This window comes from Panulirus ornatus, chromosome 69 (genome assembly GCF_036320965.1).
Source record: "Panulirus ornatus isolate Po-2019 chromosome 69, ASM3632096v1, whole genome shotgun sequence".
Lineage (NCBI taxonomy): Eukaryota > Metazoa > Arthropoda > Malacostraca > Decapoda > Palinuridae > Panulirus > Panulirus ornatus.
Genome location: NC_092292.1, coordinates 20,992,898 through 21,019,614, shown reverse-complemented (window position 1 = coordinate 21,019,614; position 26,717 = coordinate 20,992,898). Strand labels below are relative to the sequence as shown.

Below are 26,717 nucleotides of genomic sequence, written 5' to 3'. Positions count from 1 at the left end.
CTGTTATCGATACATACCTGGCTAATGGACGGGTAATTCTACCGGTCGGATCTTTGTTAATGAGATGACGAAAGCTATGACCTCCCGTCCAGTGGATCTTCCGCTGAGTTTCATGTCTTCCTAAAGCCTTTTCGTGTTTCACATCGTCCCGGAATCTTAATACATGTCTTTACCATTCTGATAAGTAATGACGTCAGAGAGAGAGAGGGGGAATTATATCACCCACATGATGGCCAACATCAAGAGTAAATCAAGACCACTATGTCTGAGTAAGGCGTTACCCCAGCCACTCAATTCCATACCACGGAAGCAAATGGTTTGGTTGTTTCCGTCTTGCTGTAGCGGCGTTGATGGGTTGGAATCCGACAACCCGCAATGCCTTAGCTGGCTTTATCCTCTATCTAAATTTAGCTAACATATACATTATATATATACATTATATACATATATATATATATATATATATATATATATATATATATATATATATATATATATATATATATATATATATAAATGATGGCCTTCTTTTTTGTGAGGTAAAGTTCAGAACAGATAACTCGTCACATATGATTAACCCGCCGTCTGTAACTCTGTCACACAAGATATTTCTCCCAGTGGGAGAATGTTGGATGAGCTGAGGGTTTCACGGCTGTTTCCCACAGGACTTCCTCGCCATCACCGCTGGAGAATTCAGGATCAGGAGTGCACAGAAAGTACTGGAGGTTCGCTAAACTGTTTAATCCTGCCTCTGGCTCTCATCTCTCGTTCGTCCGGTGACTCAAGGGTACGACAGCTCGACCTGTACTCCAAGGGTTCGATTTCCCGACGGTCAGTTTATGTGTACGACTAAATGGTTCATCCTCTCAACAGGTAATCGGTCCGTCGGCCCTACAGTGCCTGTAGTCGTCTGAAAGTCCACCCGACAATTCGTTCTGCTGAAAGTCTTCCCTGACAATTTTCTTCTGCCCAATAATGAGTCGGACAATTCGTCCGTTCGCAAGTCCAGCCGACAGGCCTACTGTCCATAAGTCCTTCCGACAGCTGGTCTTTCCGAAAGTCGAGTCGACAGCTTGATCGTGGTTGGGAGCGTCTGGCGTGGAGTGTGTGCGTGTGAGAGGGTCATAACGCGACGAATCAATCAGCCGCGGTGGAGGTTCTTGGTCGGTAATCGCCGGATGAGAATGCCATGAATAATTCTGATCTCCGCTGACGACGCCGCCCGCCCGTTCATCCCTCCCGGGGCCACACAGTGCCAACCAGCACCACTTCTCACGCGGGGCTACACAGTGCCAACCAGCACCACTTCTCACGCGGGGCTACACAGTGCCAACCAGCACCACTTCTCACGAGGGGCTACACAGTGCCAACCAGCACCACTTCTCACGCGGGGCTACACAGTGCCAACCAGCACCACTTCTCACGCGGGGCTACACAGTGCCAACCAGCACCACTTCTCACGAGGGGCTACACAGTGCCAACCAGCACCACTTCTCATCAGGGGCTACACAATGCTAACCAGCGACGCTTCTCATCAGGGGCCACACAGTGCTAACCGGCGACGCTTCTTACCAGCGGCCACACATTGCTAACCAGCCCCACCTTTTAACAGAGGCCACATAGTACCAAGCAGCAAGATCCCTCACTATGGGCCACAGTGCAACCTACCGGCACTCCTCACCTCTGAGGAGCCAGGTAGTTGTTCCTTACCCAGGGTTAGATAGAGCCAACCAGCGGCACTCCTCTCACCGGGACAGAGGCGCTACAGAGACAGGCTGTTCTCGGGTCCGGTGGGGCCAACTTGTCACACTCCTCACACTGGTCAACAGAGTGTGCTACCTTCCTGCATTCCTCCTATAGGGCCCGAAATCCTGACCCATTCGTCAGCGGTGTGAGCTCAAAGCATTCCTTCAACATAGCACGAAAGTGCTAACCCTCAAAATAAGGTTCACCTGGTATGAGGGAAGGCCACAGGCACGGAAATCTTGTCAAATTACACACGTATCTCTTGCTTTAGCTTGTGAAGTCATCAGGTTGACACATACCCCGTAATCTGACAGACGACACAACGTGTTGATCGGATTCATCATCCTAGAATCTATCCATTACGTTTTCCAGAACGAAGAAGAAGGACTGAGGCGCGAGGTTAGGATGCCGCTGGTCCTGGTAGCAGGATTTCGGTTGATTGCTGATCTCTTCCCTGTGGCGATTTGTTTGTTGGTATCTTTGTCAGGTTTGCCAGGTATCTGGCTGGTACGTGCCTTTCTCAAACTGACGGCCGGTCCTCTGGTTCGGCGACCTGAAAGTGATGTCTTATATGAACGAAGCTCCTCAAGTCTTGAAATCCAAAGACTTCTCTCGGTTTTCGTTTCCTGATACCGAGGTAGTAACCTAAAACTTTCTGAAGTCCTGAAGTTCGTGTTAGTCTTTCAGTTGTCATGTCCTGAAACCTGATCAAATCCCATGATGTTTGTAGAATTCTAAGACTTGAAAATGCCCATCGGAATTCCGTGTTTTGGAATTACTTTGCCGTTCAGGAAATGTGAAAACCTGTCGCTTACAAAAATGTTTTAGCAACAGGATTCGGTGGCTTCATCAGTGTGAGCTACTGTGAGGTGCACGGAACATAATAGCCTGAGGTTCTGATTAATAAGCATAACACAAGGAGACGATCATGGTATATGAGGGAATCAAGGAACAACGGTGTCCAAGTTGCCTCCTTGTGCCGATCTCACCTGTGACTAACAAGGACACAAACATATTCTTTCGTACAACGTCGCTAAGACTCCCTTGAACATCCTGCTGGTGATTTACGTATGTCGTCAACCAACATCTCCTCACTTCACAGGTGGTGATTGGTTAATCTTTACGTTTCTCGCGACGGAATCCAATACTACAGGTCGAGGCAACAACGATTTAGGGAAAAAATTTGGTGTCGTCTATCACCATCTGTCTCAGCCATGACCAGTGGTACGCCTGACACTTGAGTTTTTCATTGTACAAAGTTAACAGTCAAACGATACAGTAACAAGATACAAAATTTGCTGTAATCGAAAGCTACAAGTTCATATTATGTAAAGAAAAGGTACTGGTGTTTACACTGAAAGTCTACAAGACGTTCAAGGAACCGAAGCTTCATCTGTGCACGGCCGGAACCAGAGGAGGGGATGTCATAAGACAAGGGCCCATGATATCCGGAGATCCAGCAAACCTTAAGACGACAAACGTACATCACCTCGTAGATCCTTGACAGATGTGCGTCAGGATGTGTCACCGGCTTAAATATCTACATCTCATCTGTTGCTAATGTGAACTTTTCAAATGACGTGAAGATATTTTGTTGTGGCTCTGTTGCTTCATCAGAGAGTGTAACACGTTAACAAGATGTAGCGGTGATGCTCTGCGTTATCTCAACGAATGACGTAACTTTCTGCGTGCTGTACGATTCTTATAAAAGAATCCTAACGGTTTAGCAATATCATGGCGTAACGAAACGAGTAAAAAACATACGGTGGTACGATACGGTACGTTATCGGTGCGTGTGGAGTAAAGTAACACAAGACAACTTTTACCGGGTGTTGACGAAGTGCTTGCCGCCGAAACCAGCCGACATGTCGGCAAAATTAAGATGTCTTGTCCTCTGCCACCGTGGGCAAGGGTAAGGCGCTGTACTCTCTGCAGGCGTCGTCAGTTTGTGGTCCGTGGGTCACTAGTAACGTCAGCCACTGCAGGTTACCTCCTCCAGAGGCTGACGGTCGGAGGTGGACTCCAGCAGCTTCGGATGCTGCAAGGTAATACCTTCTCCCGGCTGTCGGAGTATTCTACCCCCGCCACTGAGATGTGTCCCATTCACCACACGGGTCATTCTGGGAGCGTCTGAGAACTGGCTGAGAGAACGCTCCCTGCCCAGGGGCTATGGAAGTTACAAAGGTGTTGAGAATTCTCATTCAGTGAGGATCATGGCGAATGATAACATAGTTTCGTCACTATTATCATTGTAACATAACTTCCGATTACTTGTAAACCAGGACAGTCGCCTTCAAACCATGGTCAGTGTGAGAGAACATTCCAAAGATGATCATGTATGATCCAGGAGAAGCTCACGAGAAGATTTGTTTTGCTTCATTTAAGTTTTCTTGTGTCTAGCGTCGTAAAAGACAATTAAGAATGAAACTCTATCCAGCTTGCATCAGGAGGACAGTCAGCAAGATCAGAAATTATTTTGGTTTACTGATTAATACATAAGTCAAATTCATGAAGATATGAAGAACATTTGACTGTGAGCTGCAGATGATCCAGCCTCGGCAGAACTGTGCAGTACAGTACATCAAATGTAAGATGGATCCTTCCCTTCTAAGACAAAGAGAGGAAAAGCGCGTTTTTAAAACTGCAACTTATCGTTATCGTAAACGAACGACCAACAGCACCTTTTGTTTCTCAGTTAACGTGTTAAATGCATTATAAAACACATTCGTTCCTCAAGTGTCAAGTCTGGAAAAGAAACTGGTAAAAATCCCTTTCGTTTTTCCCTCTTCTCATTTTCGATCAAATTGGAAACCATTACAGTGTAAGTTTTACTGCCTTTACCATTGTAATTTGTGTTGATATTATTTACACATACCTTTACATTGATTTCCATATCCACTCCCACGGTATCCACTCTATATAAACCTCGCAGCATCACACGAATCACTGAGGCTAATGATGCTATAACTGCTCTTGATATGACACAGTAGTTCTCATCATGACGGATCTGGTTGGCTGCACGGTACGGCGATCATACCAGATGTTCGGTGGAGTAAATATGGAAAACGATATGGAAATGGCTGTCCGCTAACGCATACATGTGGTCACCTGTGAGATACAGTAGATGGTGTTAGCTGTTTAGTAATGGTTAAATGTTCTGTGTTACATGTTCACCGGTCCGGTGATGTTTCCCCGGTGTGGTGACGTACATATCTGGCTAACTGTTCATCTTAATCACCTGCTACGCACAGATCCACATATGACACCTCCACCATCTATTCACACACATATAATGACACTTATTTTCACAAACATGTAAAGCAAAGCCGAATAACTGACGCTCGATGACGGAGTACCTCAGAAAATACCCAAACTTAATTATTATATCAACCTGTTCATGTTCCTCAAGTTGATAAAAGTTCTATTCAACATTTCTTCCCTCTAGACGTCCCCATCCCTCAAGACATGCCAATCCCTCAAGACGTTCCCATCCCTCTAGATGTCCCTATCCCTCTAGGTATCCCCATCCTTCTAGACGTCCCCATCCCTCTAGACATCCCTCTCTTTCTCAGAATTCTCTTCCTTCTCGACGTTCATCTCTCTCTAGCCTCCAGGTTCTTTGAAATTACCTCGCTCTGACACGTCCTTTTTCAATTCAGAATATCAGCTTCAATTATAGTGTGTAATACTGTTGTGCACACTACTGTGCTCGTATCTAGCTTGTGTTATAAGGGTTTCTGGTATGTGCACCGTCTGTACTAACACCTAAAAGGAGTTAGAGGCATTTTAGCTAGTATTCCGTGTCTGCTAACATCTGACGGTTTTTTACAAGCGTTACTCCAATGCACACTGTCTGTACTAGTATCTAGTGTGTGTTAGAAGCATCAGCAACGTGTACAGTGTCTGTCCTAACACCCAACGTGCGTTAGGAAGTCATGCATGTGTTCGCTGCGTGTGTTTTAGACCCGTCCCCCTGGATACAATGGTTGGAAACCTGATAGTTCACGATACTCAAGAACAACCTCATATTGTCATGATATCTAAAAAACGGAACATGATAAAGATTCAACTGACTTTACGTGTTTAGATAAATTTCTTGCGCGTGCTGGTGTTTCTATATGAAAGGTATCGGAATTACAGCTTAATGGTCGTTAATGATGGTACTAACCTAGTAAATTACAAGGTTATGTTCATTGACCAAGATCTTTACTAAAGTGCAGCCATTGTGGTGAGGTTCTTATAATCTTACGATACGATAAAGTTCAGCGCTGATTCCCCTTTCCTGGGGTCTCCCTCAGCCTGAGTTGGTCGTGAAGCCTCTGTATTATATTCGCAGATATGCTGGTACCTACGGACCTGTACGCAGCGTGGGGCGGGTGTGGTGATGTCGGTTTGAAGACATTGCTTTGGCCTACGGTCGATCGTGAGACCTTGATATCCAAGATGGTTCCTGTTACTTCTCAACCAAGACGTCCGTCTTTCCTTGACCGAACCTCAATTCATATTACCTGTCCGCTGTCTTGCTGTAGTTTATATCCCTAGTCGCTACCTGCACCTCATTTGCACACATATCTATCACTTGACCTAAATTTATAAACCTACATATTCTCTGGACCTAATTTATCATCTTATCTTCCACTTGACACGAGTTCGTGCCTCTGGCCAACACCTGACTATACTTGTTCATATTTGGTTCTAATCAATTGACCTTTCCACAACAAGGCTCTTATATGACAAGTTCACGGTATGTATAAGTGCGTCAGCTGCCAGGCTCTTATACCTGACTATCATATGGTTCTGATTCACATACCTGTTTACTGTACTTATAATTCTTATACCTGTCCGCTGCCTGGTTCTGATCTATACACCTGTCCGCTGCCTGGTTCTGATCTATACACCTGTCCACTGCCTGGCTCTGATATATACACCTGTCCGCTGCCTGGCTCTGATATATACATCTGTCCGCTACCTGGCTCTGATATATACATCTGTCCGCTACCTGGCTCTGATATATACATCTGTCCGCTACCTGGCTCTGATATATACATCTGTCCGCTACCTGGCTCTGATATATACATCTGTCTGCTGCCCTGTCCTATATCGTATACCTCTGCACTGTCTTATGACGCACTTCCCAGCTGACTGGGGCTAATGTATATACCTCCTTGTTACCTGGTATAATGTACATACCTCCTTGTTACCTGGGTTTAATGTATATACCTCTAATGTCTTGGTCTGAAATATATACTTCCCCAATACCTGGGTTAAATGTATATACCTCTCCGCTACCTTGATATAACATATATACCTCACCACTTTCTTGGTCTAATGTGTATACCTCTCCTCTAGAAGGGTCTAATTCATATAACTTTCCGCTACCTGGGCTTAATCTGAATATCTCTCCGGTATCTGGGTTTAATTGATATACCTGTTATATATCTGATGGTGATAATGCACGTGTCTCGTATTTCATATCAAAGTGATTTAAATGTTACTAATAAACTGCACAAGAAGTGACGAGACGTTCTGATATTAGAATCTCTAAATATTGTAGACTTAATGACTATCGACAAGTAAATAATCCTTAACACCTTGAGCGCCTCGTTACGACCCTTCAGAACGACGGACGACTCTAAAACGCGCCGGTACGACCCTTGAGAATGACGAAGACTAGTGAACACATCTGTACGACCACTGAGAACGACGAACGACCCTTGAGCACTAAGGCACGACCTTTGGGTAAGATGGCCTGGTGTGTGTGTGTGTGTGTGTGTGTGTGTGTGTGTGTGTGTGTGCGTGTGTGTGTGTGTGTGTGTGTGTGTATGTGTGTTGGTGGGGGGTCAAACACAAATGCGAAGCTTTGGTTTCTAATGATGGCGGCAGGAAGATATACTGTAAAACTAGCGAGAGTTCTCTACTGGACGATTATCACCTGTCCATTGGCTCTCTACTGACCACTTCCCATCTGTTGAAGTTATTCTCTCCTGTATGTTCTCCATATATACAAAATGTCTTCCAGTGAACTCTTTTCAAATACAAATTTCGATAGATTTTCAAACATTTTATGATTGTATTGTTAACTATACGTGCAAGTCGTAAGATCTGTGACAAATGTTGTAAATGTCCATAAACAGGTCGCGTCTGATGTGTTTGTGATGTTTTCCTGCGACGCAAAATCATCTGTGGATCATCATGTCAGAATTATCTTCTCAAGTTCTATGGTAGTGTGGCTGTGGGCTCTGATCCTTGCTCGCCTACTCCGTGCGTGTCTAGATCCCAAACGTTTCCTTCCTCCAGGCACGTTTTGGTCCAGCCATTCCTAAGAAAGAAGACCGTTCTAACTCTATCGTTCCATCGCTGTTACTTCTGCCATAACCAAAGGTTTTGAAACCCTCCTATGTTTGATTGTTGCTTTCTTAAACACTTTAGAACTTCACTCATTCTTTTTAGATAAGCAATACAGCTTTCGAGGATTAAGGTCCACCGGTGATATCTCCTGCATGACTTGCCTCTGCTTCTCCTCTTTCAGGGATTTTAGCGAATCTTTAGTCATGGTCTTCCACATGATTTAACAGGATGTGATGTCAGTCATTGCTTTCTAAGCTTCATTACTGTGACTTCTCGGTTCCTCTCTGTTCTCTAATACAGAGTTTCATTTCCAGTCGTTATCTCGCGTCAGTCGTTCACGGAGCGAGTTTGTCCTCTTATTGTCTCACTTCACAGTGGCGTTCCTCATGGGTTTGTCGTGTCGCTTACCCTCTCTCTGTTTTTCATGAATTATCTTCTCTCTTCAGCATCTAAGGAATCGAAAGCTATTTACCCTAATGCTAATGATTCCACGCTACATACTTGAGTTCACTCTCCCTCTCATCATGACTCCAAGACTCGCTCTTTTTCACAAACTGAATATATTTCCTCTCTCAATTCGGACCTATGTCTATCACTGCAAAAAACGCATTTTCTTCCTATACCTCATTTCAAATCTCACTCGCTTCCTTCTGCTAAATCTCAAACCATTTTAATTACATAAACTTGTCGGACACAACGATATGCTCTGCCCTTTCCTGAAAACTCTACATATGAACATCACAAAATCTTCTTATTAGCTGGGGATGTTGTATAGAAGCTGCGATTATCGTTTTTACGATCTGTCATCAACAGACTGGAGTAGTGCTCACGCATGTGGTGTGGCTCATCCTCTTCCTCAACCTGAGTCACATTCAAATGAAAATCCTATCGTCTTATTAGTTTTCCTGCTTCCACTACCCTTCACCTGTCTCTCTCTGTCTGCCGCCATGTTGCTTCCCTCTCTCTGTTCTCCTGGGCTTATTTCTGCCACTGCTTCATTCACTAAGGCCTGGAATTCAGGCGCGCGATCGGCTGTTGTTTCCCATAATTTTTGGTCGAAGACCAGCCACGCGAGGGTTAAGCGATATGAGAAATCCGTCTTTCTTTGGACACCGAAGTTGTAAATTTCTCTACATTCGTCTCTCTTTCCCTACTCCCACCTTCTCTTTTCCACCATTAAGAATCAGATCTATAAACAACTGAGGAACTCAGACGGATCATTTCTATATATTTTTTGTTCTCATGCTCTCCAGGTTCCCTTTCATCCGAGATGGCATGATTAGGGCGTGTTTGGCCATGGTATTCCGATTACTATGAAAAAATTTGATGTTTATATAAACATAGAAATGCTTGGAGATAACATGCAATCGTGATATTCATACAAACTTGGTGTTCGGTACCGATTATCATCGCAGAATGCATTTAACCACAGCAGGCGCTCTGACCTGATATTTTCTCCGTGTTTACCACTAGTAATGATATCGCTGCCGACATTTCTTGAATTCCTGGACTACTTAGCCTGAACCTACAATCATCCCTGCTTGTCTGCCTTCAGCAGTTGATAGAGCTATTGATAGACAAAATTGTAGACGGATTACATTCACAGGCAGATGTGACAATAGACAGACGCATGAAGTAGATAAGTAGTTAGGTAAAAGTTCGTTGATAAACAAGAATCTGAATAGGTAGGCAGCCAGGCTGGTGAAAATATAAACAGATGTACAGATAGGTAAATATAAACAGATGTACAGATAGGTAAATATAAACAGATGTACAGATAGGTAAATATAAACAGATGTACAGATAGGTAAATCAGGCAGATACAAGATAATATCAATGTACTACAGACATCCTAGCGCTACGAAGCAATGCATTACTGATGTATTAATGTTTCAGAAGCAAAAATGTCGAGGCGTAACACGAGAATGACTCTACCTAAACCTTCTCACTGCGTTAATGACGAAATTCAGGATGATGTTACCCCACACTTTAGGGGCAGCCCCAGGGAGCGACTGGCCGGGGACCTCAACGCTTCAGGCTCAGGAATCAAGTTAACAGCCTCCAACACCACAATTTTCCATCCTTCATTTCATTAGTAAGATACGAATGCTTTACGGTAAGATACGAATGCTTTATAAGATTACGAAGAACGTATGCTCTCAGACTTCACTGGATACTTCGTTCTGTCGATGGAAGCTTCTCCGTTAGCGTTACGAACCAAACTATCGCAAACCTTTGACAGTCGAAGAAAATACGGCAGTTCGGTGCTGGATCAGAGGTGGTCTGGTCCTTGACCGCTGCTCTCGTTCTCCTTGAGAACTGTTGATGGAAAGCCGAGGTTTTGACAGATATCCTCCCTGACAATGCGACCAGAGGCTCTGTAAGACTATGATAGCGAAATCACATGAAGGATCTCAAAGGTAAGGAACCAAGGGTGACCTGTTAAAGTCATCAGTCTCTGACTGCTGCCTGTTGATGAACTCTTTATAAAGGATACTAAGAAAACTTTTTCTTGTCCATATTTCTTAATTTTCTAAGTGCATTTAGTTTACTTGTGGCCTTTATGTTGGTATTTGTGGCCTCTGTGTTGGTATTTGTGGCCTCTGTGTTGGTATTTGTGGCCTCTGTGTTGGTATTTGTGATGTGGGCAGTGAATGCGATGTGTGCGTCCTATGCAATACCTAGTATGGTTAGGTTTTTCCTGAGTGAATCTGGTTGACTGTTCTGGTTTCTGTGGGCGTGTAGGTTGCGTTCATGTCTGCTCTGCTGCAGCCCACTACCAGCACGTCTACCACCATATACCACATCGATCCAATGCCTCTTTTTCTTTTCCCATGTAAGCCTCTCGCCCTCGTGAACACCCAGGCCCACACTGTGCCCCAACACCTTCGTCACTTCATTCTTTTATCTCCTTTTCAGTCTCCTCCTCCCTCTTGTTCCCTTCACGTCTGACACATCCTTTCTAAAGGTCCGAATAGAGAGATAGAGAGAGAGAGAGAGAGAGAGAGAGAGAGAGAGAGAGAGAGAGAGAGAGAGAGAGAGAGAGAGAGAGAGAGAGAATGGCTGATTTATGTCTTCTTTCTTATCATAAAGTGCATGCTTCGTTCATAGTTCAACCTGATCCATAGAATGTATAAGTATCATGCAGTAAATACATTACTGCAGTTGATGACGGATCACATTACTGTGCTTGATGTATTCATTGCAGACCTTATCAATGGCCTCGTGCTCAGAAGGTTTATCACCTTTGTACATTTCTTGATGTTTATTGTAATATTTGTCTGTGTTTAAAGGCACGTTGGTAGCAATTAAGACCACGATCAGAACATCGACACAAATACACACTTAATCCCCAAACTGTTCTAATTAACAGCCTGTTGTAATTAACAACATGTACTTTGTATTTCCTCTGGTTAATTTGGAACTTAGGCATTACTGGCGATAAGATAGAGGCCGGCTCACTGTATTTAGTCTCATCCAAGTCATTATGGCTGCTGGAGTTTCCAATGACAGGACGACATTCTGGTCACACACCTGACCACACTAGTAAGTCATGTTTCATTATTTGCCAATGATCTTGAAATGCGATTCTTTTTAAGAAATCTCAACACAAAATCTGCTTATGTGTTTATACATGGAAAATGTTTATAGAATAATCTCTCTCTCTCTCACACACACACACACACACACACACACACACACACTTATATGTATATATATATATGTGTGTCTGTGTGTGTTGTGTGTGTGTGTGTGTGTGTGTGTGTGTGTGTATATACATAAGGAAAGACTATTAGAATTATAGATAAGAAAGAAGACACTTGTAAACACTGAGAGCAAGGTTACATGTACGAGAACGGATTCTCCCAGTGATGAGTTATAACGTAAATACTAATATAACAAAATTTACAATCTGAATAATGCCAAAATCTACAAATAAATCAATGATATTCATGCAAACGTTAAGAACATGCTAGAACCTAATCTACAACAAGACTTAACAAAATCTACAACAACAATCTTAACAACCAGTTTTGCGTCAAATTGTAGACCATACCCTACACGAATGACTACAGTAAATGCTACAGTCATAACTAATGTAACAAAGCAACAGTTGTTAAGATACAATCAATGCGACAATGATAAAAGACACAAAAGCTGCAATGTATTTCATTCTCGCAGAAATACCTATAATACTACAACAGAAGCCATGATAAGATATGAATATGACATCATAGCAAGGATACAAAACTGGGACAATATTTACAATGCTGAATCAAAAGCTACAGCAATATATTCTTAGAACGATAACCATAATCATACAAGATGGAGTACTACAGCAGCAATACAATGTCAAAGCAGAAGAAGTACACTGCTACAGTGAAAAGTACAATGAACGCTATAATGATAGAGAAAAGCTATTAAGCTACAGTAAATGCTACAATCCAATAGAGACTGCGTTGATGCTACAACAAAAGCTTGATTTAACAAAAGCAGATGATACAACAAAATCTTGAACACTACAGCAAACGCTTAAGTTCAGTAATAAAAGCCACACTGAAACAAGAGTCTGGATTCTGTGTCAAAAGTTGTGGAACCAAAATAAAAGATACAATACAACAGAAAATACAATATAAAAACAAAAACTTTAGAACCAGAACGAAAGATACAGTACTACATCAAAAATGACATTATAACAAAATACATTACAATGAGGTTACAGTAACTGAACACACATACAAGACTACGACAATAGCTAAGTTGTGACGGCAAAAGCTGAGATGTTTACAGAGCAGCTACATCACTGTAACAAAGTTACAAATCATGAGCTGTAGCGGTACTTTGATCAAAGCTACGGTACAACGAAACCTGCAATGCTGAAGCAAAATCTACAATAACACAACAAAGTCAGTAATGGTTCGGCGAAAACTACAGGTCTGCAGCAGCAGTCACCACAACACATTACTGGAATACTACATCAATGGTTTCAATATATCAACGAAAGTTACACTCACACGAGAAACGCTGCAATCCTTCCATCAAAGTTGTAATACTACAACAAAAACTATGGTACTACAACATGGGCAACAGCGCTACAAGAAAAGCTAAAATACTAAGTAAAAGCTTCAACGATTCAACAAAAAGATACAATCATAAGATACAGTAAAAGCTGGAAGCCTGCAGAGATATTCACAATATTACATGGAGCACAATGCGACCAAAGCTACTGTGCTTTAGAAAGGCAACGACATCACAACAAAGACTATAACTACAACGACAAAAGCTTATAACAATTCCAAAAAAACACAAAAGCAGAACAAAAGCTACATTGCTTCAGCAAAATCTACTCTCAGATCATATGAAAATACAATCAACAAAAGCTGCATCTCTGGAACAAGGAAACACTCTACAAAAAGGTTAAGTACTAAAAAGTTATGATAATTCGTCAAAATTACAAAACTAAAGCCAAAGCTATAATGGCAGAGCAGGTCCTATAATGTTCCTTAAAAAACGATAATAAAACAAAAGCTCAGATAATGGAAAGAATAACAATATCATGAGAACAAAAGTACTGGAAGGAAAGTTGGTGTACCACAACAAATGCTTCAAACATTGTACTAAAAAAATTTACAATAAAACAATAAATAATAAAACATGTATCAATCTATATGTCACAACAGATGTTACGAAACATTGCAGTACAAATTCTACAATAATAATAGAATAGATACTTTAGTAGAAAACTACGGCACGCGTAGTTCAACTAAGGGAGAAAACTACAAGTATTTTTTTAGAACAAACTTTCCCAATTATAGAACATAAGATGAGTGAAGAATGCGAGAGAAATACTGTAGAGATACTATAAGAAGTACAACGATATTCTGGCAGACGCTTACAACATACCACGTAGATATGCAAAAAGGCTGAATGATGATTATCATGAATAAGCCACAGTTCTGACTACAACGATCAACATAAATATATATAAATATATATAACGCAAAATATGGCAATTCAGCAGTTGGTAAAGTAACTAATGCAATGAAAACAAACATAAGAGAAACCAGTACAACCATTCCTACAACAAACAGAAGAGACGATGCTACGTAAAGGTTGTAAACAAAGCTACAACCATCATAAAGTTACAACTGAATGGCTTGAATGAAATGAAAAAAGTCAATATGACATACGTAGGTGCGCGCGTGTGTGTGTGTGTGTGTGTGTGTGTTATTATCGTGACTACTATTGTGTGTTACAGGGAGAGGTTTACACCCATGTTGCCCGTCTCAACCTTGTATACACCCGTGTCTCGGCCCCATATGCACACACATATACATACACATTCCGCCGTCCACCAGGTGTCCGTATATATGCTTGGCTGACATATCAAGCTTCCTAAATCCTCACTGGTGCGTTAATGGCCTCGTCTCGACCCCTGGTGGGTACGTTCGCTAGAAACTTATCAACTTAGAGACGATAAAGCCAGTCAACAACTACAAGCATCATTGGTCCTACATCAGACGGGACAATTAAGCATAGCGTCCCGGAACCGTAATGTTTATCATCCCCGCCTCCCAGGATGGAACACAAGAATGGCGGTAAAACTGGCTATTTTAAAGCCCGATTTCCATACGATTGTGTGATTCGTGTCTCCAGTACACGGCCGAGCATGTCTGAAAAATAGATAAGTTTCTGAATAAATCCTTTAATAGCATTTAGTTTAATCACTCATGAATTTTTGTTCCCAAGTTATGAAATAAACGACCATCAGATATTAGGTATATGATCATCTCTACTTAACGAGTTAATGGAATCGTTCTTATGGACTGATCACGAACAGTCAAGTCACTTTCCTGGCGTCGTACGTCACTGTCAGTCGTCAAGTGTGGCACAGGTCTGTGTGGGTCAAGTGTGAGGAGGCGTCCCGACCACGACGGTCGTGATCGGAAGATTCTGCCACATTTCGTGTTTCCTGGTGTGTGTTGATCACACTGACCACACCAACAAGGCACTACAACAGTTACGCTATGTTAGAAAATATTGATGAAGAGCAAACTTTTCACTCACTTTAATTCTATTCAATCATCTTACAGAAGTTGAATAACTAATTACGAGAGTAGAACTATTGCCGTCATCATAATGATCGAGACGAGAGATCATTAACTCTCAATCTCAGGCCAGGTATGGAGGCATACGTCCAGGTAACGTGTTGCAGCACTCCCCTGACGTCACGTCACTGTGCCCTTCCCCCCCACACGAGGTATTTTTTCTCTATCTGATTCATTTCACGTAAGAAGGAGCTTTCTGGTTTTCCTCTTTCCCAAAGCACTTCCATCTGATAACCCAGTGTATGCTAGAAGAACTTATGGTTGTGGAAGTACGTACCCGTCACGCCGCTGCTGGCACCTTGATTCGACCCGAGGTCACTCCAATGATGGCCCGTCCTCCTGTGGAAAGAATTGATGTCAATTAGGAAAGGAAGATCGTCCCTCAAGGTACATCATTCACATTATGAAGCTGCATGAAAGCCGTGAAAAATTATAACATTTCTTATAGAGGAAAATTTTCCATCCTTACTTTACATATCAAATGTAAGGATGACATATGAGAAACTAGATCTTAAGCTTTTGAAGGCAAGGTTTTCAGGTGCAAAGCTTGAAACTTATAGATATCATGAACATAACAAGCTAAACTTAAGATGACTGAAAGAAAAAGAAAATTTAAGTGAAAAAGGTGCAATTTCCATCAATTATCTGGATTATCAACAAATTATCATGTGACTGGCTGAGTGGAAGATGATGGAAAAATAAGCCATTCATCAGTGCAATAATGCTCTGATAATAATTAATCATACAATAAAAAACAATAAGCATATGTGATGAAAAAAATGTTAAATAGTGATGCGTGACAGACAGACAAAACAAAAGAGAACATTCTAAAACATCAGCTTCCATTTTGTAATAAGAAAATTGATTGTTTAGTTATTGTATAGCTTTGATGAAATATTTTCATGTTGACTGTCTATCAACATATGAACATAACAGAGTAGATGTGATGTAGGTCGCATGACTTACCTATGAAAAAAGAGACCAATATAATGAAAGGTTATATGCATCCAGGACTCTAAATATTCAATCAGTTTCTATTCCCAGATCTTTTTCTGTAAAAAGCGAAAATTTTCTAATTACTCTCCTGATCTAGATGATATTTTCATTGTTTATTCCTTTTAGATAGTCTTTGTTATGCTTCTCAACCTTTCTTAGAAACCGCTCAGTTTTCTTAGTTATATTTCCGCAAAAAATATCGTCACCCTAAAGAATCCCTTTTAGAAAATTTAGGTTCCAATAATCTTCAGTAAAGACTCACTTGCTCTGGAAAGTCTTCATAAGGAGTAATTTTGTTCGCGCATATTTTTCCTAGAGAGCTTCACAATGTAGATTCCCTGTGGATAATCTCTGGCATAATGACTTAACAATAACAACAAGAAAATTATTTCTAGAATGTAACTTATTCAGGATTAAACTGAACGCTCAATAAAATGATCTAAAACGCTCTTCCATCACACTGTTTTCTAGAATTTGCCTTCCCTCAATAGAGTAGTTTCAAATGATTTTTGATCTAGAATCTATGTTCTAAATGACACTGGATTGTATATGACGTATTATACTTAAAATTTGTCTGATTTACAAGAAACTTGACATTTACCTCCTAGATTGGGAGGTAAATCTAGCATATACGTCCTACATTGGGAAGTAAATCTAAAAATAATTCTTGTAAGTAAATTTCTCACAAAATTCTCTGAGGCAGACTTCTTTGTTTTTAGCAAAATTCCAAAACCCAAAAAGTAACACCAAACATGAGAGAAGAACCTTGCTTTGCCAGGGTCATGACCGATTTAAACCTGGATATCATACAAGGAGACCGACCATACTGCTGGCTGCTGCAGGGAGATCACAGTGGTATGTACCACGAGAAGACGTACACTGATCACTTAGAATAACCGTGAACACTGCGATATTTACTTACACAGCTTATATGTAGCGCGCATTTATTCTTGATAAACACACACACACACACACACACACACACACACACATATTGTTATATACAGCATAAGATTTCATAATATGATCGTCAGCCAGGCTCTGAAGGTGAGTGATGGTGTGATAAGAAGTGTGTTGTGTTTGCGCCACCTGACGCTAACGTGACACACGCGTACATGTTGATATGTTTATGTGAGAGTTGCAATGATATATGTACGTCGTCCCCAAACTGCGTGAGTTTTAGATTCTTGAAAGAACAGGACATAATCAACCGTACGTAAAGAAACAGGAGTCTCAGCTCTATGTCTCGATTTGGAAGGACGATTTTTGTTACGACTGAGAGAGAGAGAGAGAGAGAGAGAGAGAGAGAGAGAGAGAGAGAGAGAGAGAGAGAGAGAGAGAGAGAGAGAGAGAGAGAGAGAGAGAGAGACGCAGCTGGCAGGTCCTCCTCAGATGACAAGATCATGCGGTATCTGCTTCAGCACTATCATCAGACTCAGGTCCAGCTCTGCTTCCCTCTGTCTACTGACCTACTTCTGCTCATTCAGATACCGATCTATAAAATCCTCGCCGAGATATAGAGGAAATATTTCAGAACTTCGGTTAGAATAGAGAAAAAATGAACGAATATGACTGTTCAGGTGTGGAATCGAGCGTGAGATTTATAAGAGATATATATAGAGAGAAGTAGCTAAAGTATATTGACTCACGGATATATTTTTCCTTTGTTCTTATTTAGGACACTCCAAGATCTACTTTTTTTCTAGGATGATAAAAGTTCGTCCATAGAATACCTGGACCAGTAAAAGATATGGTTTGATGTGGTAACCATGACAACAAAACAACTGGTGGAACCTCTTCATAGATCAGGGTTGTCTTAAATCACTCGTCTGGACACACTTATGAAGGAGCATCTCCACACACTTAAGGTGACACACTTTACCCCCAGACACGAGTGAAGTTAAAAGCTATTATTTGTTTCTTGTTTGTATAAAGGAAAATATTGACCAAGATGACTCCACCAGGGAACTGTGGTGCTCAAGATCTTGTGAGACTTAGAGCGAAAGCAAAAGACGCAGGCGAAAGTAAACCATTGTTTATCACCTGTGTCGTGGCAGCAGAGGACAGAATGAGAGCTGATATACCGCTGTGATATGCTCAAGCATGTATGATTATGTGTTATATCCCTATTTATATGTATATATGGTCATTATACTCTTCGGAGGTTTTGTCTTGATATCATTGTTTTATGTCCCACAACATACTCTCTTATACCAGAGTAATATACTCACAGGCAGGATTGGTGGTACACGTGCGATCATACCAGGGTAGTATACTCTCAGACGTGGTGGGTTGTGACACATTGTGATCCTCCGTCACAAATGCTATAACACGATTTACTAACCTTCGGTGTCACTCACTTGGACACGTATCGTCATACCAGTATGTATACTGCTGGTTACGTGTCATCAGTACCAAGCTATGTTCCTGGACAGCTATAATCTTTCGGGCACACACACACACACACACACACACACACACATACATTCCCCCCTAAACATGCACACACACTTATACACAAACTATCAAACGAGCAGAGATGCAAAAACCCTTCGCGGATTGCTTTGCCTTCCTCTGTTCCCCAACAGACCCAGCAAGGTAATCCACTCCCCCACCCTCATTACACTCATTTTTACCTGAGGAAAATTGCATAGAATACCTGATATCCAGATCTCGATTTTCATTTCCAATTCCCCCCTCAAAGCTACCTCTAGTCCCGCTCGGTGATAAACTAAAAGGGTAAAAATGCGATAATTTCCTGCAGTTTTGCGCTGAGAATGGAGAGGACCTTGGTCTTCAACACCCGAGGGTCGGTCTCGCGAAATTATACCTCTAAACGAAAGCGGATCTCCCCTGCTGAATCTGTTCCTGGGATCCCTCCCCCTCGAATTAATGTCTATATGTCTAATTTGTGCCTGAGAAGGATGGCATTCGATCCCCTACAGAGTCTATTTGCATAGTTGGGTATGATGCAAGGTTAAGAAAAAAAAGGAGGAATCGGTATATGAGTCTTTACAATGTTTTCTCTTCTTTCTGCGTAGCGATTTTATTCTTGACGATCGTGATGGTGGGGTTGTGACCAGGGGTCATGCTGGTAGTGCCGGGCAACTACCTTGATGCTGTACAGACAAGTCCTGACACCACACACGCACACATTCCTGTCACACACAAATAAATTCTGATCCAAACAATTATGATATCTTGTAAACAAAAATATAACGCAAAGCAAACTATCCCAACACTTCACAAATAAGTTCTGATATCACTTAGACATCCATGTCACACACAAACATCTTTGATACATCACAAGCTTCCTTGAAACCACACAAACAGCAATGCTTTACAAACATGTATCATCAAGCTTGTGTGTGTGTGTGTGTGTGTGTGTGTGTGTGTGTGTGTGTGTGTGTGTACCGTAGAAAAATGAGAAAACTTTTAGCTTGTATATTCTATTGTTTTTTTTAATTTTTCTTAGACCTGTAAGGGCCACAAGTCTGCTCTGGTGACGAAGTGTACCCATTGTACGCACCGTGATTGTCTCTTCCTACCTCCTGCTACGCGTCTGTCACCCACAAATAAGTTTTTGAAATGCAATACTGAATTACTCCGCTGGTCACCCTGGGTCTATGTGGCTCACACCTCCACTCCCCTTCTCTGATGTGTCCCACATTAACCACATTATCAAAACCTTTTTCTGCAGTGGCCCAAAGACACGCCATGCCTTTCCAGTGGTGTAAAGTCACGACATCCCATATTTCTTCCACAGGTGAGATTTTACAACATATTAAAAGTCTCACTTGGTGAAAAATTACGACACATAAGGAAGAATATGCCAAAAATGTGGAGAGGTACGCCACTGTTTGTGAGAATATGTAAAATGTGAACACACTGCTCTACATGCCACCACATGGTACCCAAGTATGTCTTTCAAAAGGAATTAATAAGTAGATTTACTCATTTGTCATTTAACAAAGAAAGATCGGTAACATGTTGGACCAATCACTGTAAAGGCGTCAGTGATATGAATTGGGTTATTTTCGTATTTTTCCAAGAGTTTACAAGCAAACGTTCAATATGGAAAACTTTAACACACTTAAAAAACAGAGAGATAGATCTTCCTACAAGTTCTCTACAAATATTTTGAACTTAAAAGGGATAGATTTACAACTGACCCTGGCAATCAAGATGATCGTCAGTCGAACTTTAGATAATTTTTTATTGTTTACTTATTCATTTCTAAGATTAAAGATACTTTATAAATTTTCATCTCTTATACTTAAAGTTTATTATCGTCGTCGGTGTTAAGTAACAGTAAAAAACACGTTCAAAACTTGAATTATTTATATACCCTTGTCTCCCCCATCTGGGGTTGTTATATACTCTGGCGTCTCACATCTGGGGTTGTTATATACCCTGGCCTCTCACATGTGGGGTTGTAACACACCCTGGCCTCTCACATATAGGGTTGTTATACACCCTGGCCTCTCACATGTGGGGTTGTTACACCCTGGCCTCTCACATGTGGGGTTGTTACACCCTGGCCTCTCACATGTGGGGTTGTTATACACCCTGGCCTCTCACATATAGTGTTGTTATACACCCTGGCCTCTCACATATAGTGTTGTTATACACCCTGGCCTCTCACATGTGGGGTTGTTATACACCCTGGGCTCTCAGATGTGGGGTTGTTACACCCCCTGGCCTCTCACAGATTGGGTTGATATATAACCTGGCTACCTTCCTTACCTTTGGTTTTATAATATACCAAAACCTTCTGTGTTTGGGTTGATTTTTATACCAAATTTTCTGTCTTTCATAATACCTTTTGTATTCTGTATTTAGTTTTTGATATACCCCACTTCAGAATCCTGGTGTCAGATATCCTGCAGTTTTTTTGTTTATCTCTGGTTGTATGATACATGCCAGGTATCTGTTGCTAGGTTATCTATATCACAGTTTTCCCCTTCCGTGGGTTGCTAACGTGCCAGAAGTAACATACTTAGTTTTCAACTTGCGGGTCTCAGATGCGTCCTGGTGTTACATGTTTGGTATACATTAATTCACTGTTTACTCCATTTTCGGAATGATATCTATCACAGTCATTTTGGGTATGAAATCTATCCTGGTCTCTATTTTCAAGTGTGGAATAAATTATTGTTCCTCTATTTTTGGGTTTCTAATGTATCCCACATTTCCACATGTTTTTTATTATCGTTTTTCTTACACATGTCATCATCCACAGGCTCTCCCTGGCTGTGGCTCAGGTTAAAGATTACCGCTGGTTCCAGGGTCGGGTTGTGGCTGGTGGTGTTGGAGTGTGTCTGGTAGTGCTGGGTGATGGCTGGTGGCGTTGAGTTGTGGCTGTTGGCATTGGGTTGTGACTGTGTTGTAGGGTTGTGGCTGTTGGAGTCGGGTTGTGGCCGGTGGCGTTGTGGGGTGGTGGCGTCGGGTCATCATGAAGGACGGAGGGCGTGGTGGTGGTGATGGCGTCGCTGGTCCAGTGTCAGCCACAGGCCCGGGAATCTTCTCGTGGCCGGTCACGGTTCCCCAGCGTGCCTTCTGTCCTTCACTCTTTTCACACCAGTTGTATGTGGAGAAGTTGACGGAAATGGCGGTGATGGGGAACGTTCATGCTTCTGCTCATAAGACAAACGACGGAAATATAGGAAAGATATATTAGGTCCCGTGCGAAATGCATCAGCGATCCGTTGGAGGGGCCCGGTCGCCGCTCTTTCTGATTTTTCGATCCGCCAGTCGCGGTGTTCGTTGTCTCCTCAGGGCCCTTCGAACTCCGGCAAATGACCGTCAATTGTAAGCATCAGAAGCTTGGATCCGCCGAGGAAACTATTGCCGACTAACCACGAGAATAATGGAAGTGCAAAATGGTGCACAACGCGAAAGGATTGATTATGTGCATGTCTCATGCATTCGTACTGCTTCATTCCTGACGCATTTGCGCACCTGCCCCTCGTCCCTCGCCGGTTTTCTAATTGCCAGTGCGCAGGGCCGACACTCGCCTCTCATCTCCCTTCATAAATCATAGGAAAAAAACATAACATACATAACCTGCGTAGCTCACTGAGGGCTTTCTGTGGCGTAGGTTTTTAGCTTGTGTGGTAAAGAGGATGTTGACTACCACCACCACTACCACAAGACACACACACACTACACTCAACATTGCCTTTCCTTCCTGAACATAATACGAAGTTCACCCTCTTTTCTCCCCGAAGACAAACTCGCTTTTAAAGCCATATTTACCAGTCTTGGTGCTTGTATCAGCCTCATTATACCATTTGGATTAGCAAGACTCATATATCAAGTCTTAGTACACTCATCTTTGCCAGTCAATAAATAATCATTTCACTTTATCTTTAGCATATGAATATTAAGAATAGATTCCTATGTAGCTTCTATGTATATATATATATATATATATATATATATATATATATATATATATATATATATATATATATATATATATATTTGAAATGAAATTCACGTTTGAGATAGAAATGCGCGTTTGGGTCCTGAGTCTATCTGATGGCAATGAACAAGATCATATGTGATCCTAAGGTCGTTCATCTGTTTTCTTTGCTAATAGATAACGTACTTTAACGATTGCAAAACTTACTTTTGCTCTAATGCAACTTGCTTATTAATCAGCACTTGTGTAATCACTGATGATTAATCAGATCAAGATGTTTTATGATCATGATATGAACGGCGGTATGTGTTCGCATTAGTCTGGCTGATCGACTCCTTCTGTGAGGTTCAGTGACGTCGACTGTCCAGGTGTTCAGATGTCTGGAACATTGATGTTCTAATTCCTGATCTCTTAAATCCTCTCCTGGGGAAGGTAATCTTATCCCTTAAAGATTCTAGACTACAACCAAAACACGCACACACACACACACACACACACACACCACAACCCTCCCTCCATTTCATAGTCCTTGTGTCTGTACTGCTTGTATTTTCTCTGCACATGTTCAGTCTTTGGCTGCAGTACATTCAATACAAGTTTTATGATTGTTACTATAACTGTTATAATTATCATCATTATCAATATTATCATTATCATTATTATTATTATTATTATCATTACCATTATTATCATTAATACTATTGTTATTATTATTATCATTATTATTATTATCATTATTATAATTATTGTCATCATTATTATCAATTGTTATTATTATTATTATCATTATTATTATCATCATTAATATTATTATCATTAGTAGTAGTATTATTAGTATTATCATCATTATTACAAGTAGAATTAGTAGTAGTAGTAGTGGTATCAGTAGTAGTTGAAGTAGTAGTAGTATTAGTAGCAGTGGCAGTCATAGCAGTAGTAGTAGTAGAATCACTATTATCATTGTTATTATTATTATGATTATTATAGTTAATCTTGTTATATTGTTGTTGTTATTACAACTATCATTAAGATCATGACTTAAAGAGATTGATTGGTTTCATGATTTCTGTCTCTGTGTACATCATGTAAACTTATGGAAATCTAATTAATCTTTTGTTTGATTAACATAAACTAAAGATGACTCGGGTGTGATGTTTGTCCAGCAACGCTGGGTGACGGTGGCTGGGTGGGGAGGGGGTGGGGGGGAAGGGAGGTCCTTGTGACGTCAAAACGACCGGAAGTGACGTAAGACGTCACAAAAGGTCACTCGTAACGTCACATACATTATGTGACGCTACAACGCAAGATATAAGGCTAGAGTGTGAGGGGTCAGTCTCCCTGGACACGTGGAGAAAGATGGAGTTAGGGTGGGAAGCTGGGGCGATGGTGGCATGGGAAGTTGGGGTGATGGTGGGGGGGGGGGAGCTAAGGTGATGGTGGGGTGGCGAGCTGAAGTTATTTGGGGTGATAGCTTACGTGATGACGTGGAGTGCAGAGGCATTTGGGGTGGGGTGGGGGTATGCAAGAGCTGGGGTGATGGGATGGGTTAAAGCTATGGTTGTGGGGTTGGGGTGAGTGCTAGGGTGGTAGATGGGGTGAGTGCTGGGGGTAGGTGGGTGAGTGCTGGGGTGGTAGGTGGGGAGGTGTGGTGGCAGTAGGGGAGGGTCCTGCCTGGGTCACGTTCACTGAACACTTGGCGACATCGTCTGCGGAGAGACAGCTGTTTATATATATATATATATATATATATATATATATATATATATATATATATATATATATATATATATATACATCATTATGGTAACATTGTTATCATAGTTGTCATATCATTATCTCTGACGAAGTCTGGGACGTGAATCATGATCCACCGGGTGTAGTATACCACATTTCTATTCTTCATTTGATCAGTTTACATTCAACTTTCAGACCAAATCTGGCAAGGTTGGAAATAGACTCTTTAACAATGTCTCAGGCGTCTTAATGTGTCCTTGTATTAAAGGCGATACGGTTCAGTTCATTAGACCAGCGATCGTTGGCCGATGGCCTGTAACCCAATTCTTTTTTTATCTTAGCTTAGTGGGAGGAAAAAATAGTAGGCAATTAAATTAAACACTATTAGAGGATTTGCTAAATAACTCATCTACTTTCCGCGCATTTGCATACCTGTTATGACACTATGCTAATAACATGATCGCATGGAAATCAGATTTTAATCACTTGATTTATCGTTTTTCTTGAATTCAAACCTGGAAAAGAATGAGCGTTTAAATGTTACATTTCTCTCGAAAAACATTTAGATCTTTCTTGATCTGAAATGAAATTTGTCTGGGAAGTGGCACAGAGACGTCGCAATCTGGTTCATCCGGTATTGTAGGGCAAGAAGCACGACGCATCTGACCGACGCCACGACCGACGTACCGATAGATTTAAGAATATCAAAACGACAAACGAGACGACGTCCAGAGTTATGGTTAGAAATATGTCTGCTTCTGTACCGCCGCAACCTTAAATCAGTCCATAAACATGAAGGAAGATCAACAAAAGTTAAATACAAAGCACAGTCGTACATACGTATGTGTTCAGAGAAAACTGGACGTCAGATAAAGACATTGCTGATAAGTGGACATCTGGATGCTGAGGACGGTGTGGTCTGAGGTCTTCACTAACAACGACAGACGAATGAATCTTTAAAAGAATCATTTGTGGCTAATTACAGACCAACAAAGGTAAACTCGTCTTCAAAATAATTCATTTTTGTATTAATTGGATGATGATAAAGAGCAATGGTAATGATAATGACCCGGACAGTGTTATGTTCTAAGAAATTTGGCAAAGTTTCAACTCTGAGGAGCAAGCATGAGCGAGTCTGGCTCATTAAATTTCAACTCTTTTTTTTTTCCCAGAGGAAGACTTAAGGTACCGAACGAGGCACATTTTAATGTTCTTATCATTCATGAATATTTCCAGCTTCATTTTCATCTTTATCAGCCGTTTGAGTTATCGTTATTTGAGGAACGTGTGTTGACTGGATGTTATAGCGTGGCGCACCCTGGTGGTTGGCTCACAACACTTTACAACCACTTGAGCAGATCTATAAACAATACCAAACAGCGGCAGAGGAGCATCGCTCACACGTAATGATGCTCCCTCAGTTCCCCCTTTGCTCAGCACCCTCACACCTGAGTCTCTGGATCCTTATCTGGGGATCATATTTAACTCCCAAGCGACTGGTGAATGCATACCTGGGGAACCATATCAACAATCTTGGAAAATGTAGACTTTATCTCTGGGGATCATACTTAACACCCGAGGGTCTGTAGACTCCATCTCTGGGGTCATATGAAAGACCCCAGAGTCTATAAATTCATCTCTAGCGAGCATATTCACCACCCCAAAGCTTCGTGACTCCACGTCCATATGAAAACTATAGATAAGTTTGCTTTATGTTTGCGCTGTTAATGTCCTCAGATGTTGGCAAGGTCTGAGTCATGAGGTGTGGCAGACATTACTCCCTGACACTCTCACAGGACTAGTCTAGGAGTCCAACTACTGCACTGGGCCTGGTGGTAGGCAGACATCCATTACCCCGATTGATATGGCTCCTTGTTGAACAATAAGTCTTGAAATATGATATATATGGTTCACGGTGTTCCCTAGATCATGGCTCGATGAACTGGGCGTTTGACATCTCTTGGTTGGGTTCTGGAGAGGCACACTTCTAGGTGGCCCTCTCTAGATTAGGGGTACTCTTGTCTATAATACTCAACCCATCCTTTATATATATATATATATATATATATATATATATATATATATATATATATATATATATATATATATATATAAATGTGTGTGTGTGTGTTTTTACACATAACTGTTTACAGAATCAATTTTGAGGAAATTCAGTCTCAATTCTTGTGGATAATTTTTTTTCCTGATACTTTTTCAATTATTTTCTGTAGTTAACATTTTATCAAAACAAATTTGTAGATAACGTTGTAGAAATTCTTCACTGATGCTTCCTTGTGAGGCTCCCAGGCAGGCGCACTGAGCACGACGCTGCTTGTAAAGGGAAATTTGTTTGGCTT

General features: G+C 41.4%; 1 protein-coding gene across 1 annotated transcript in view; it reads right to left on the bottom strand.

Annotated features, from left to right (window-relative positions):
• The window catches only part of LOC139747661 (uncharacterized), a 540,258-nt gene that overhangs the window by 470,569 nt on the left and 42,972 nt on the right, over positions 1 to 26,717 (bottom strand). Inside the window, exon 3 of the mRNA XM_071660227.1 lies at positions 15,481 to 15,542. Coding sequence (XP_071516328.1) covers positions 15,481 to 15,542 — 62 coding nt within the window. The remainder of the gene's footprint in view (positions 1 to 15,480; positions 15,543 to 26,717) is intronic.